This window comes from Cucumis sativus, chromosome 1 (genome assembly GCF_000004075.3).
Source record: "Cucumis sativus cultivar 9930 chromosome 1, Cucumber_9930_V3, whole genome shotgun sequence".
NCBI lineage: Eukaryota > Viridiplantae > Streptophyta > Magnoliopsida > Cucurbitales > Cucurbitaceae > Cucumis > Cucumis sativus.
In genome coordinates, this window is record NC_026655.2 from 30,560,216 (window position 1) to 30,576,632 (window position 16,417).

A 16,417-nucleotide genomic window follows, 5' to 3' on the forward strand; every position below is an offset into this window, starting at 1 on the left:
ACGCATTGCCTCTCTCTAATTTCAGCTTCTTCAAAACACAAATTCCTTTTTCGACCCCTTCTTCTCTCTCTCTCTCTCTTCCCACCATATTCCAAGAAGAAGTACTCGAAAATTCGTAGGGTTTGGTTGGTTTGGTTTTTCCGAGCTTTCCCATTTCTTCTTCTTCTTCCATTTGATTTCCCCTCTCTGTTTTCTTTTGTGGCCTTTTCTCGCTCGACCTCCGATCTGGTTGGTGGCAGTGGCCAATTTTTTTGATCCCCTCTAAAGATCGCGGTTATGATGTCGGTACAAGGCGAGGTTCGCCATCAGCAGCTTCTGCCAGGGACTGGGGCTGTGGTTGGGGTTTCTCGAGCTGCTTTTGGTTCTGATCGCAACACCGAATCCTTTCTTGGAAAGGGGGAAACCCCATCTCTCAGCCTGGTTACCTTCGAGAGTCCTGATTCTCATGAAGGTCTGTCATTTCATTTCTGAATTGGGATGGGGATTTGTGATGAAATTTTAGTTATTTAGTTAAAGCCCACCTCTTGGAGGTACTTAATGCAGTGGTTAGTTGTTGATAATTTTGTTGATCGGTGTTTCTGGAGGAGATTTCTTTTGTGTGGTTTAACTCGTTCATGTATTGGGGATGCCATGCTCGTCTGCGCTAGCTTTGGGACTAATTTATTCTTACATGTCTATTCTGTATACTGTTCACGTCATATGCTGTAAAAAATGTGTTTTGGCAAGGATTTTTCTGGGGTTACTTGCATTCTTGCTATTGATTTTGGAATATATTTCGAACTAGAGTTTTCATTCATTGCATCGGAAGAATAAGAACTCGAGGAGAAGAGAGAGAACCCATGTGGTTTCCCTTCCCTGCCCCGTCATTGTTATGCTGTTTACTTTACACATCACAAATTAAATGAAAAATATATATTTTTAACTTCTATTCTTTAAAATACTTGTTCTAATATCATGTTTGTTTTATAGTTGATGAAGAAACCTATCTGGCTCTTGCTCATCAGAAGTATAAGAATGGTGACTACAAGCAGGCGCTGGAGCACAGTACTCTAGTATATGAGAGGAATTCACTTCGCACAGATAATCTTCTTTTGATGGGGGCCATATACTATCAGGTATTGTGCTCTGTATGGCTAGGTCTCATAGTAAAAGCATCATTTTTTCCATCTTCATATATGATGAATTGTTGTTAATGAAGTTATCTATAGCTTTAATTCACCAATTCTCTTGAATTTCCTTATGCTCAATTCTCAATTCTGTAATGATTCGATATTCAAGTATATGCTCGACTTTTTCTTTACAGTTGAGCGATTTTGATATGTGTATTGCGAAAAACGAAGAAGCTCTCCGTATAGAACCACGTTTTGCTGAGTGTTATGGAAATATGGCTAATGCTTGGAAGGTAATTCTCGTGATTGTGCTTGGCCTTCTAATTGTTCTTTATATGCAATGGGTACTGATGCTACTGCCATCATGTTCCATACAGGAAAAAGGAAATATAGATCTTGCAATTCGTTACTATCTACACGCTATTGAGGTTTGTAAAGATTTCCGGTCTGTTTTCATGTTAAAGTGATTCTGATATGACTATTAACAATGACCAAACTAGTTATTTACTTCTTTTATATTTGGGCCCATAGCTGTATAGATAGATGTAAATGACCTCATTTTGTTTGATAAACCCTCATCAACTACACAGATTGTTGATAATGGTGTTGTTGTATGTGATTCAGTGATTTTCACTCAATATCAGTTGTTGAAATGAAAAATTAACATTTTTTTGAGTCAGTTTTATCTGGAGTTTTGAGTATAGTGTGTCATAGAATTCAATTTTCTAGGTTTCTTGGTCGGGTAGTTAAGGTTTATAGTATACTATTGAAGGAACTAAATAGCCTTCTTAAGATGGGCAAGGCTTGGCAAAAAGGGTGTGATGGTTTGTTATCTGATGATGATGCTTCCACCTTATTTTATGCTCTAGATGTTGATTATGGAATTTAAATTTATTAACTGTTGGAACTTATTTTTCATATCATGATATCATCAATGAATGGAGGCTCTATTTTTCTCATAAAAAAAAAGAATACTTGGAGTTGGGATCTATGTATTTCTTTCTGGCTAGGAGTGTTTGCTTTTGTTAGCGTTTAATCTTAATGTTATTCGATGGGGTTGCTTGAAATAATTTTTGGAGAGTTTCTTCCAAATTTTCTAATTCGTATTCTTTTTCTATGAGACTTATGGTGAGTTTAAGGGCTATTATACTTGAACTATGCTTCTCAAGGCTCCTTTCACTTTGAGCCTGTGCAAGTGTGTTCCTCAACCTATTTTGCTGATACTGCAGCTTCGACCCAATTTTTGTGATGCATGGTCAAACTTGGCCAGTGCATACATGCGGAAAGGCAGGCTTGGTGAGGCTGCACAATGTTGTCGTCAGGCTCTTGCATTGAATCCTCTTCTGGTAATTTCTCACCCCCACTCTCCTTTTTCTGGTCCCTTTTCTTTAACTGGAGCCTCCAGTTTGATTAGTTTAGTTGGGTTTCCTTGGGGCATTTTTCATTTTCCTCACGTATTTTTTCATTTTTTTTTTCTCAATAGAAGTACGGAGTTTTTTCCTGTTTTTTTCCCTCTTAATCTCTCTCTTTCTCTTCTACTATCTAGTGATGTTTGGGTTGCTATCATGAAAAATTAAGCCTCTTCAAAGCAACAAGAATTTTGATACCTTCCTTCTGTGCTCATTGGAAAATAGGTTGATGCTCATAGCAACCTCGGGAATCTCATGAAAGCACAAGGGATGGTTCAAGAAGTAAGTACCTTAGACGTTTAACCATGATCTTAATCAATATTGTGAAGAAGTGCATTTATATGTCATAACAAAATAATTTCACATAATCCAAAGTAATTTCATTGATGAGAAGATAACACTAAAAGAGATTGGATCTAAAATTCTGCCTTTTTCTCTTTACACAATGGATATCCTCCTTTTTTATATTTTGTAACTTTTATTTATCTATAAGAAATTGAGATATTGTATTAGTAGTTAAATAGTAAAAGCAACATCTTAAAGGCTTTAGGGATGAAAATCCCTAAGCCTAATTTGTAAGAGATGGAAAAAAAAGGCCATGAAGGAGAGCAGAGATGTTACGAAAAGAATCAAATGAAGTGTCAACTTGTGTTTGTTTTTAGTAGTTGGGAGGAAGAGTGTCATCTATTGACTATTATTTAGTTTTTCATACTTAATGCCCCTCTTCCTCCAGTAAAGTTACTAATTGAAACAATTCATTTGTGGAACTGTGTTGGAATCCACAGTTCGATACATATTTTCAATTTATCTTCAGGCCAGGGAACAGATGATGGTTGGTCTTGTTGTTACTTCCATGCCAAGTCTGCAAATTGTCCAGGAAACTAACATTTTGTGCAGGCGTACAGCTGCTACCTTGAAGCTTTACGTATACAGCCTACGTTTGCTATTGCATGGTCGAATCTTGCTGGTCTTTTCATGGAATCTGGTGACCTTAACAGAGCACTTCAATACTACAAGGTATTCTTGCTCTTTTTACTTCACAACATTTCACAATGAAACATACCTTATGTTAACCCGTGCATGGAGGTTTTTTGGTTGCCTTAATCACTTGTCTTTCTGAACGTTCTTGTACTTTTTAATCTTTTAGGAGGCGGTGAAGCTCAAACCCCAATTTCCAGATGCCTACTTGAATCTGGGGAATGTTTATAAGGTAAGGTGTCGTATGCCTTGTATGAGCAGGTCCGAGGGCTGCAAGTGTTTGTCCTTGCGTTGGAGAGTGTCTCCTCTACCCTGGTATTAGAGAAAAAACAAGAGGTTTCTTTTGCTTTTTTCCAGGCTTTGGGAATGCCTCAGGAGGCAATTGTGTGCTACCAACGTGCCATTCAGATGCGACCAAATTATGCTATAGCTTATGGTAAGTGTTCATGCTTAATGAGATGGTTTTTGAGTAAGATTATCGTGTCATGGAGGCATGGATGCCTCTTGAGCTAATAATTTTTTTTGTAAGATTGGGGCACATTCTAAGAGATAACACTTAATCATGTTTTCAGTTTGGCTTCTATCAATTTTAAGTGTTCTTGTTTTACTGTGAAAAATATCTTGGGCTGAGCTTTCCAATCTTGTGCTCAAGAGTGGTAGCTTAAGTTGCACATGTGAAATTTATCGTTTATGTCTTGTTTGTTGTTTAGTAGCTGTCTCATTTTCACCTCTGCCTTTGTGGTTGACGTGTGTTTAATAATATTTCAGGTAATTTGGCAAGTACCTATTACGAACAAAGTCAACTTGATATGGCAATACTTCATTACAAGCAAGCTATTACATGTGATCCTAGATTTTTGGAGGCCTACAACAATTTGGTTGGTTCCTCATGATTTATCATCTTAAGTGGCCATGAGTTTTTATTATGTTTTCAAATTATCTTCTACTATCTCTTAACATGTACTTTGTTCTGTTCTACTATCTTTTAGGGTAATGCTCTTAAGGAGTTTGGCAGAGTGGAGGAGGCTATACAATGCTACAACGTATGTTTTTTTCGATTGTCAATCTATTCTTCGTTTAGTTTGTGGATCTTGTTTCCAGTGATTAACATTATGTTGCTGCGTGAAGCAATGCCTAGCTCTGCAACCAAGCCACCCACAAGCTCTTACCAACCTTGGGAATATATACATGGAATGGTACATGTTTCAGTGTCTACTATTATGATGTTATATATATTCTTTGCTATTTATTTCACTGCTTCTTTGAGGAATGATTTATAAGAGCTGATTTTTGTACCTACAGGAATATGGTGCCTGCTGCTGCTTCATATTATAAGGCCACACTTAGAGTAACTACTGGATTGTCAGCCCCCTTTAACAATCTCGCTATCATATACAAGCAACAGGTAACAAAGTCAGAGATGCTTTAGTCTTTTTTTTGTACTTAAGGGTTTGAAGAACACCAAAGCAAAATGAACAATAGGAACAAGTAGAAGTCCCAAGAATAAGATTACACAAGAGAGGAGCTTGGGAACTGTTAGAATAGTTTGATTTTCCATTTAGAATCTCTCTGTCTCTAACCCATCAACTCAAACTACTGCAGGGAAATTATGCTGATGCAATTTCTTGCTACAATGAGGTCCTTCGTATTGATCCATTGGCAGCTGATGGCCTTGTGAATAGGGGAAACACTTACAAGGAAATTGGTAGAGTGAGTGAAGCAATTCAGGACTACATACGGGCCATTAACATCCGGCCTACCATGGCCGAAGCCCATGCTAATTTAGCTTCAGCTTACAAGGACAGGTATATCCTCTCTCCCTCTGAAGGCAAAATTTTAACTGTGCCCCTAAAATTTTTCATGCAATTTGTCTTATTTGTAAATGATTTGATCATGTTGTCATCAGATTCATATGTAAAAAAGTGTTGTCATCATGTTTAATGGTTTGTTAATGCTATCATCTGAAACAATATAAGAGAGTGTACTGGCCCACCTGGTTCAAGGTGGTGGGTCTTGGGAGGACTGAAACAAAAAAGATGTCTATATGATCTTTTTTTTTGGAGCTTTAGTTTTCAGATCAAGCAGACTGTTTTCTGAAATGTTTGAAGTGTCCGTTCCTATTATACACAAAAGATGCAAATATTTAACATTACAAGTTCTTAAAAATGGAGCCAACTGGTTTTCATTCACTTTTCCCTCTATTGGATGACGACAAAAATGGTTACTGTTTGTATTGGTTTTAATTTGGTTCAAATTCCTTGGGCTATAGTGGACTTGTGGAGGCTGCTATCAAGAGTTATAAACAAGCATTGCATCTGCGGCCTGAGTTCCCAGAGGCAACATGCAACCTTTTGCATACTTTACAGGTAATGTTACAATTTCATTTATATTTCCCATGGTTTTTAGTTAAACAAAAGGGGCATGAACTGTATATTTTTACTGGAAGCATGGACTGTATAAAAGATGATCCAGTAAGCACACTGAAAAAAGGTTTCACTCATCTCAATTTAGCCTTGTTTTATTTCTTCAATTATAGTGTTTAACATCAAAATTTTGCAGCCATAAGCTCCCCATGTTTGTTGCTTCTGTTGTGAACACTTCTTCTATGCTGTTGTCTATATATTATCCTATTTTCAACATTTTGGTCTAAAGCTGTTATGAGTGAATGCCTGTGTCTTATGAAGCATGTGGTACCTGGTTCCCCAAGTTTTCTGCATCGAGGCAGAATTCAAATTGGCAATTGGTGTAACTTTTATCCTTGTTTTTGGCCAGCTTGATGAATTTCTTAGATTTGGTTCTTGGTGTTACGTTGACACCAATTAGTTAAGTCTTGAAGTTTTGTGAACAAGACTATATGTTCTTTTGCAGTGCGTCTGCAATTGGGAGGACCGTGATAAAATGTTTGCGGAGGTAGAGGGGATTATCAAGAGGCAAATTAATGTTAGTATGGCTTATTTTTACTTTACATTCTCACTTATTTATCCAATTTCTATGCAATGTAATTTTGTGCCTGGCTACTCTTTGTTTCAGATGTCTGTTCTACCAAGTGTTCAACCTTTTCATGCAATAGCTTATCCAATTGACCCATTGCTTGCACTTGAAATTAGGTGCAGTATTTCCCCCTTTGCATATGCTCTTCAAAATGAATGCAGCTCTCTCAAGTTTTTTCTCTGTTATTGCAGCCGCAGTTATGCATCACACTGTTTGAAAATTGCATCTCGATTTTCACTTCCTAGTTTCAATCACCCTTCACCAGTTGCTATAAAGCGAAATGGTGGGTTTGAGAGGCTTAGGATTGGGTACGTATTTACCTAAAGATGCCCTTTTTATTCTTTAGAAATTGTTCATTCTACTGAATCTCTGTTGAACTGCAGCTATGTGAGCAGTGACTTCGGTAATCACCCCTTGTCACATCTTATGGGATCTGTTTTTGGCATGCACAACAGAGAACATGTTGAGGTATGAGCATTTTTGTTTTGACATATTCGAGAAACCTGTTTCTCCTGTTTCTTCTTCTGACTCCTTCCTCTTTAGGTCTTTTGCTATGCTTTGAGTCCAAATGATAATACGGAGTGGAGACAGCGAATTCAATTTGAAGCTGAGCACTTTGTGGATGTATCGTCCATGACATCTGATGTGATTGCCAAAATGATCAATGAAGACAAAATTCAAATACTAATTAATTTGAATGGCTATACTAAGGTTTAGTTTTTTCTATCATGTTTTTATTGATGAAACTCAACTTCTGTTTAAGATTCTGTCTCTTTTATTTGATGATTTTTCTTCGGACATCGTTTTCTGAAGTTATCTTGGAGATTGCTTTTCATATAAATGTTCTCTTCTTTTCTTTTGCTCAAATATTAAAATCATGAATTCGAGTCCCGGTGAAGTCCATTGATTATTGATTGGAAAGTAAACATAGAAAATAGGAAATACGTTATCTGTGTTGTTTGTGTACTATTTTCTAAGAGGACTTGGTCTTGCGAAATGATTTTTGAGTTAGAAATGTAATGCTAACTTTTGAAAGCTTAAAGCTATTGGTTTAATATATTTATTTATTATTTCTTATTATTTTCATAGTACGATAAATGTTTTGTTGAACTTGGCAGGGAGCTAGAAATGAAATATTTGCCATGCAGCCTGCACCCATTCAGGTATCGTACATGGGGTTTCCAGGAACAACAGGGGCCACTTACATAGATTATTTAGTGACTGATGAGGTGAGCTTGGTATAGGTTACAATTTTCTTTTCTTGATGGTTTTGTCAAGTCTACTGAACTTATTTTTCTGCTTTCAGTTTGTTTCTCCTTTACGTTACGCACATATTTACTCTGAGAAGATCGTTCATCTCCCACACTGTTACTTTGTTAATGATTATAAGCAGGTTAGTACTTTAAAATGTAATTTCGTGCTGCTGTGTTAGTTTGTTTATTAGTTTTGCATCTGCCACACCCATTATTTGCTGTGCAATGCAGAAAAATCTGGATGCGTTGGATTCAAACTGCCAGCATAAACGTTCAGATTATGGGTTACCTGAAGGGAAATTCATTTTTGCTTGCTTTAATCAGTTGTACAAAATGGATCCAGAGATCTTCAACACCTGGTAACATTATCTCTGTATTTGACCATTGTTTTTTTTCTTCCTTTCTTTTTTTTCTATTTTTTTATTTACAGTTTATCATCTCACTGGATGCTTTCTACTGGTATCAGGTGTAATATTCTTAAGCGTGTGCCAAACAGTGCACTTTGGCTTCTCAGATTCCCAGCTGCTGGTGAAATGAGACTTCGAGCATGTATGAGATTTATTTGATATTGTTTTTGGTGGTGATAGAAATATTCTCATGTGCTGAGTTAGTTATGCTATTGACATTGAAAAAATAATTTCTACTGGTAAATGAGATTATCTTGTGCAGATGCTGTAGCTCAAGGAGTGCAGCCAGAGCAAATAATTTTTACAGATGTTGCCATGAAAAATGAGCACATCAGACGTAGTGCTTTAGCAGATTTGTTCCTGGACACGTTAGTCATCATCTTCATTTCTATGATGATTTCTTACTGGTTTATTTTAATTGCTTCTTTTGTTTGGTTTCTGACGTTGTGATATTCATGTTCAGGCCTTTGTGCAATGCACATACCACAGGAACTGACATCTTATGGGCTGGTTTACCGATGATTACCCTGCCTCTCGAGAAAATGGCTACTAGGGTTGCTGGGTCTCTCTGCCTTGCAACTGGACTGGGAGACGAAATGATTGTTAGCAGGTGATTATTTTATTATTGTACAACTTGTGAGCTTGTTAAAATCATTAAATGTTCTGGAAACTTTTTGCTCTTTGGTAATGGAAAGACTGGATGTTACCAAACGGGTCAGCAGAAGAAAGGGCTGCTTTTACTTCTTTCATCTGTTCAATCTCCATCACTACACTGTGGGTTTGTGAATGTTTTGCATGAGGAGCATTACGTTTAATTGTTTAAAAATCACAAACTACAATTAAAAGTAATGTGTAAGGTATCTCCTTATGTAATACCTCGAGTACAAAGAGAGCTTAACCTCTCTTTCACCAGACTATTTTCCAATACTAAAAGCCTGCCTTAATTAACATTCTATTTATAGACTGACCACTCCTCACTTTTGTGCAAGCTAGTGGTCCCCCATGTAACTAACTTTCACTTGTATTTCCCTTTCGATCCCTTCTAGAATATTTCAGTAGAATTTGTCACCCAACATCACCTCTTGGGGTCATATGAACCTTTGTCCTCAAGGTTGGTGGGGAATTGCTGTTGAAAATCTGTAGCGATAATCCAACTTTCTTCATGATCAAAAAGGCCCATCCAACTTACAAGGAGCTCAGCGTCCTGTGTTTGAGGATTTTGACAAAACCCTACAATATCCTTAGGTTCAGCCACTTATTCAAAGTCACCCGTCAATAGAGGAGTCCAGCTTGGATTGGTGAATCGTTGCTTTTGATGGAAATTCTAATTTGTATGCCACCCACCCTATTTTTCCAATCACCTTATAAGGACAAAAAACTTTGGTGTTAGCTTCTCATATTGCTTCTTAGCAACTGATAACTGTTGGTATGGCCTAATGTTCAAGTAAGCCCAATCGCCCACTTCAAAAGTAACTTCCCTTCAATTTTTATTTCATTCGGTTTTGTGCCATCGCTAAGTGTTCTTTAAGAGCATTCATTGTAACACCATGATCATTGAGCATTTGATCTACAGTTGCATTTGTAGTCTTCTAATTTCCATAGGTTATCAAGGGTGGTGGGGTCTGTTGTAAAGTGCTTGATAAGGGGTCATCTTGATGGATCCATGATACGTGGTATTGTGCCAGTATTCCACCCAATGTAGCCACAAAGCCCATTGTTTTGGTTTCTTACTACAAAACAATGCAAGTATGTTTCTAGCCCTTTGTTTACCGTCTCTGTTTGATTGTTAGTCTGAGGGTGGTATGCTTGATTGTTAGTCTGAGGGTGGTATGCTGCTTCATCAAAGCTGGTGCCTTGAGATTTAAACAGTTCAGTCCGTCACAATGTATCGTTGAAGGCCATGGTGCTCGACTCCCTTGATTAATTTATCAGCCAGTCTTTGCCATATAAGGATGTTTGAGAGGTGGGAAATGCCTGTATTTGCTAAGCCGATCCACCACTACTAGTATGTAATCAACTTTTTCTGACCGTGGCAGTCCAATAAAATCCATTGATATATCGTCCTAAACTCGTTCAGGAACTCGGAAGTGTTTGCAGTAGCCCTGCTAGATTCACAACTTCTGTTTTATTCTTCTGGCACACTGTACACTGCTCCATGTACCTCTTGACATCTCCCTTCGTGCCTTCCCAATATAATTCCCCTTGCACACGTACGTAGAAACCCTGAATTCCCACCTGTCATCGAATTATGGTGCACGTGTAATATTGCTGGAATTAGTGTAGAATTCTGGTACAAGACTGACTTGCCTTTGTAGTGCAGTGTAACTTGGTGGATTGAGGATTTCGAAATGTAATCAGGATCCTTATGCAGTTGGTTCCATACGATTAACGGTTTTAAATCTTTCATCACTTTGGCCTTAACCACTTCAATGTCAAGTAAGCATGGGACACTTAAATTTGCTAAATGGGCAGGGCAACCACCGACAATCGTGAAAGGGCATCAATAACTTTGTTTTTCGGTCCCAGTGTACTGAATTTTGAAGTCATACTCCAGCAACTTGAAAATCCATTTCTAATATTCTGATTGGATCACCCTTTAATCAGTTAAAGACTTGAGTGCACTTTGATCTTTTTGGATGATGAAACGTTGGCCCAAAAGATATGGTTTCCATCTTTGAATAGCCTTTACTATTGCCATATGTTCTCGTTCGTACACAGATTTTAGATGAGCATGAGGGGAACTGTAGGACTGAAAAAGGCTGCAGGTCACTGCTTCTGCATTAGCACAACCATCCCAATTTCTGAAGCACCAGATTCAACTTTGAATTGTTGAGTAAAGTTACGAAAAGCAGGCACCCACAATGTGATCATGGCATCTTTTAGTTTGTCAAATGCATCTTGTGCCTCCCACGTCCACTAGAGGCTATATGGAGGAGTTATGTCAGTGGTGCTGCTAAACTGCCAAGAAGCTGGTTGTAGCCTGTTAATCTAAGGAACCCTCTCAATTCTTGGAGGTTTGTTGGTGTTGGGCATTCAATTTCTGCTCTCAATTTCTCTGAGTCAACATTTACTCCTTCAGTAGAGATTAAGTGGCCTAGGTATTCCAAACATTCTTGAACTAACTTGGGTTTGTTTCCATTCAGATACAGGGAGAGTTCTCTTGCAAAATTTGGAAAATGAGGTGTAAATGGTGCACATGTTCACCAATATCAGTGCTGTTGATTAGTAATCATAAAAAGAAAAAACAAGGATGAACTTACGGAAATATGGTTGGAAAATTTGATTCACAAGTGCTTGTGGAAGGTAGAGGGGGCGTTGATTAGATAGAAGGGCATAACCCCAAGAATTTGTAATGTCTCTCATGAGTCCGAAATGCTGTTTCTCGATGTCAGTTGTTCACATTTTGATTTGATGATAGCCTGATTTTAGATCCAGCGTGGAGTAGATCTTTGACCCATAGAGTTTGTCTAACAATTAGTCCTATAATGGAATGGGAAAACGATTTGGCATTGCTGTATTCTTCAGTGTTTGGTAGTCCAACACAAAATCTCTATATGCCGTCCTTTTTCTTGACCAGCAAAGCTGACCTTGAGTAAGGGCTAGTACTAGCTTGTATGATTCCTGCCTGCAGCATATCATCCACCATTTTCTCAATTTCATTCCTTTTATGATGTGCGTATTGGTATGGTCGTACATTCACTGCCACAATATTGATTTGATGACTTATTTCATGCGATGGTAGAAAATTTCGGCATCTGAAATGACTTAAGAGAATTAATTGAGCAGTGCATAAACTCCTCGTTTGTGTATTTAGGGGGGTCATGATAGGATTTTCCGGTTTTTTGTATCCCTCAATGCCCGAAATTCCACCGAAATCCCTTGATGTGTCTTCCTAGGCTTTCATTATCCTCTTCAGTGTTACTTTGGTTGGTGTTGGCGTTGTATCCCCCTTAATTACTGTTTTCTTCGTTCCTCTTCCTATCGTCATTGTTAAGGACCACCAGTCTTCTTCTGTGACTCCTAATGTTTGAAGCCACTACATTCCCAAAACCACTTCGACATCGCCCAGCTCTAATGGTAGGAAATTCTACATGATCATCATTTCTCCTACGTTAACATTACTCCCATATGCACTCCTTTGCCCTTAATGGCCAATCTTGTTCCCATGATCCAAAGTGCATCGTCTCGATCACATGCAGTTTCAACTCTTCTATTCTTTGGGCAATAAAGTTGTGGGTAGCTCAACAATCAATGATTACAACTACTTCTCTCTTCTCGATGAATAAGGATTTCAACTACTACTCTCTTTCATGTTTCCGGGGATGAAAACCACGACTGAGTTTAGAGAAAGCTTTGTTGCAACCACCACTTTCGCTACTTGCAGCTCTACAATGGTCCCCTCATTTGCTCGATCCTGTAAAAAAATTTTACTTCATTACCTTCCCAACTATGAACATCCTCGTACTTCTTAATTCCTTTGCTTTGCTCTGATGGTGTACAAAAAACTTCTCTTCACAACAGAAACATAAACCCTTATCTCTTTTGTTTTCGAAATCGGCATCGGACAGTTGAACTTTCCCTTCTATTCACTGCTGCCATCACTTTTGCTTGGGTTATAGTACGTGTGTTAGGGTAATCTACACATTTTGTCTCTTTCCGTGCTTTCGTTATAATTGCTTTAGGGTTTTCGAAGTGGGTTGGGCCGGGCCTTTTTATTTATTTTTCTTCATGGGCCTATTTTTTATTCTCGATTCGTTGAGCTTTTTCTTTACTTCATCTGGCTTCATGATATCTCAACGATCTCTCAGCACTCCAGTTCGGCCTTGATTACTTGATTACCTCACCTAAATCCATTACAAACGTTTCGAGCAACACCACTCCAGAGAGTTTCGAAACTGGCGCCATCATCTTCTCAATCCTTCTGTAGTACTCCTCCATCGTTGTTTCCTGTTGGATTTCGAGGAATTATCCCACCAATGCGCTCTCTTGTGACGAGTGAAAACAATTCAAGAGATGGACCTTCAGGTCTTGGCACTCTATCCTCTTTCCCACCGTACGAGTTCAACGCTACTCCTCAAAGCTAATCACAGACACAGTTACTTCAGGTCAGTGAGTATGAATTTGAAGTACCTCTGCCCATAAGAGCCACAAATCCGAACTGTCTCCTCCAAAGATGGGCATCTCCACCTCTTAAAACGTGCTGCAGTCTGCTATCTCGGTGACTTCTTCTGCTGTTTTTGTTCGATCGTCGACTTTACCATTAGATTGGCTTTGTCTTCCTGTTTTTGGATGATGATCCGCTTACAACCTCAGACGACACTGGTTGGCTCCTGATCATCGCTATATCTGCCAATAATGCTGATACTGATTTCAACAGTGCTGCCACACTCTCTTCAATTCGAGGCAGCTTGTCCACACTACTCGAGGTTGATGATTTCCTGTTTGGTCGTTTCAAGCTTCTCTTAGATTCTTTTCTGTGCCATTTTTCTCAACTTGCCCTGATGCCAATGTGTAAGGTGTCTCCTTACTACTTAATTACTCAGGAAAAAGGTTGCCCGAAGGCTACCTTTGAGTACAGAGCTTAACGTCTCTTTCTGCAGACTACTTTCCAATACTAGAAGCCACTTTCTAGAATATTTCAGTTGAATTGGTGACCTAACATAATGCTTCAGGTTCATCATTTGAATGTTTTTTCCCTCCATGTGACAGTGGTATGGTCAGAGTTTGTTTCTATGCTGAAGTATCATGTTCATTGCAGTTTAGGCTGCAATTTTTTCTATTGTTTGCAATGATATTTGCTTCTAAGTACGAATTGATATGGTCCGTTTGTGGATTACTGCTATTCTTATAATCATGATTACCGTTGGCCTAATTTTTCCAGGTGATGTAAAAAGTATAGGTGGTTCTCTGATTTATTTTGTTGTCATGTGTAGCATGAAAGAATACGAGGAGAAGGCAGTAACATTGGCATTGAACAGGCCAAAACTGCAAGCACTTACCAACAAATTGAAGGCAGTGAGGATGACTTGCCCTCTATTTGACACAGCTCGATGGGTATGCTCATGTGAATTAACATTTTACGTTTGTGTTTTAGGTTAGAACTCACAAAACTAATATCTGTAATAGGTGAGGAACTTGGAGAGGTCATACTTCAAAATGTGGAACTTGCACTGTTCAGGGCAGCCTCCGCAACATTTCAAGGTGACTGAAAACAATTTGGAGTATCCCTTCGATAGATAGGTAAGAGAGATGACACGGGATTGTATATAACAACAGAGGGAAAAAATTTGTGTATAATATGTATGAGGGGTATAATATGTGTGGGGATCAAAACGGATGTTGTAGAGATGTCATAAAATGAATTGAGATAAAGTTATTTGGCTACAGCAGCTCGGCCATTTCACGCAACTCATCTCATTGTTTGTATCTGTAAGCCTTACTGGTAATTTTGATGTGATCTAGTCGGCATACTATCAATACATTGTATCCCATAATGTTTCGTCAGAATCGGCTTCTAGTTGCAGCCATTGTCAAGTGGAATGAACAGGTAAATTGTTTCGACTTGATTCAGTTGTTGAGGTATGGTTGTTGGTAATAGAAGGCAAGCAGCAGAGTGAAGCTCATAATTGCATACATTTGTTGGTGAGATTACAAAAGGAAATGTTAGCAGCACGCAGCTGTATTGTTATTAATTTTTTAGAAACAGTGGCTGATTTTTGAGCCATTTTTTTTAATGTTGGTATGTAAGGGAGATGAAGCAGTTTGATTTGAATCTGTTGCATGAGTTTTGATTTGAATCTGTTGCATGAGTTTTGATTTTTCTTTGGATTTGATTATAGAGGTTCGTGGAGTTTTAAGCCTTTGACGTGGATGGGTAAAAAAGCACATACATGTGATAGCTTATTCTTAGAATTCATCAATATTAGCGGTTCCTATTCTATATGCCTCTAATATTTCGAGTGAGTATTTGTGTAGTAGACTATATCAATATATAGAGAGAATTTAAAAAATTTCAAATGTACCTGATTCTCAATTTTTTTAAGAACACAAGTAGTATACATTAGAATGCATGCATGAAATGAATAATAAAAAGGTCTCTGAGATTACTTGACTAAGTGGCAAATTGATGTGGTAGATTGAGTTGACAAAGTTTAAGTGAGATGGAAAATCGTACTTTAATTCACGTTATTTTGACTGAAGACTTTGGTTTTCTTTCTAAAAAGAAATTATCCTTTATTCTTTATATTCCTTTACACCTCCCTCGACCCTTTCTCTTCTTGTTCTACCACCTCTTCGAATGACTTTTCTCTTCTCCTCCTTGTTTTTTCTCCTCGTTTATTTACTTTGTTCTAAGAATATAGATGAATATAACATATACATCCAACAAAATTGCGGTACTATTGTTAATTGGCCGTCGGCATCGAACCACTGATATTAAAAAGGAAATATTGAATTTCAGAGCGAATTAAACTATTAAGATCTTTGATTTTGGGGGGTTTCGATTGCAATTTCAGGACGAATTAATGGCTGTTATGGTGCAATGATGTTCAGGATTGAGGCTGCAACCAAGGTAATGGTATGACGAAGGCGAGGGTAGTTGATGAAGAGAATTAATAATAAAATTATAAAGAAAGAGAGAAGAAATAGTAAGAGAGAGAAGTTGAAGAGGGAGATTGGAGACGAAGAACAAGAATGGCGTGGGGAAGAGAAACAAATAAAAAGAAAAAATAGTTAATGAAAAGAAATGCCATGCAACATTTAAATTTTACAATTTCAATTTACCACATCAAATTTTGGATATTCAGCTTCTGATCAAATTAATTCGAAGACTTTTCTGTTGAATTATTTTTTAAATATCCAAAACCAACATAAATCAAATAGATACAAATCTCTAACTTTTAACTTTTAAGTGATTAAAAGTACATTTGATAAAATACAAATAACATCCAACCAACACTTTCATCAATGCTTTAGAAAGCTACGTTCATTTAAATATGAGAACCCAATACTTAATGTTCAAGATGTAATTATAAGTTTCCTAGCTAGCTACGTTACATGATTAACAACGACAGATCTGACTTTGTTGAAAGAAAAATGGAAAGCTCCATATTAATGTTTAATGCATTTTATATATAAAATAAGAATAAAACATGTTTATTGTTTTTTTCTCCATTAATATTAAATAAACTTATTAGTATATGGAGACACATGACATATATTAATTCATAAATTGGCTAAAATTTGTATGTAACAATTCACAATTAATCCAG

At 37.6% G+C, this 16,417-nt stretch overlaps 1 protein-coding gene across 2 annotated transcripts; it reads left to right on the forward strand.

Moving 5' to 3' along the window:
• The first annotated feature begins 14 nt into the window (after positions 1-14).
• On the forward strand, positions 15-14,977 carry LOC101217983 (probable UDP-N-acetylglucosamine--peptide N-acetylglucosaminyltransferase SEC). 2 transcript variants are annotated; one of them, XM_011661949.2, is made up of 28 exons: positions 15-451; positions 970-1,115; positions 1,304-1,402; positions 1,487-1,537; positions 2,339-2,455; positions 2,744-2,800; positions 3,416-3,535; positions 3,666-3,728; positions 3,854-3,932; positions 4,265-4,374; positions 4,486-4,539; positions 4,625-4,692; positions 4,799-4,901; positions 5,099-5,301; positions 5,766-5,862; positions 6,365-6,436; positions 6,527-6,603; positions 6,679-6,795; positions 6,871-6,955; positions 7,031-7,198; positions 7,606-7,716; positions 7,794-7,880; positions 7,972-8,099; positions 8,207-8,289; positions 8,410-8,515; positions 8,611-8,757; positions 14,081-14,201; positions 14,274-14,977. In XM_011661949.2, the coding sequence occupies exons 1-28, from the start codon at positions 277-279 to the stop codon at positions 14,385-14,387; spliced, it is 2,958 nt and encodes a 985-aa protein (XP_011660251.1). In that variant the 5' UTR covers positions 15-276; the 3' UTR covers positions 14,388-14,977. The 2 variants fall into 2 exon arrangements, with proteins under 2 accessions (XP_011660251.1, XP_031736234.1); XM_031880374.1 differs by lacking the exons at positions 15-451; positions 970-1,115; positions 1,304-1,402; ... (1 more) ...; positions 2,339-2,455; positions 2,744-2,800 and adding an exon at positions 3,304-3,350 and having other exon boundaries at positions 14,274-14,423.
• The last annotated feature ends 1,440 nt before the right edge of the window (positions 14,978-16,417 follow it).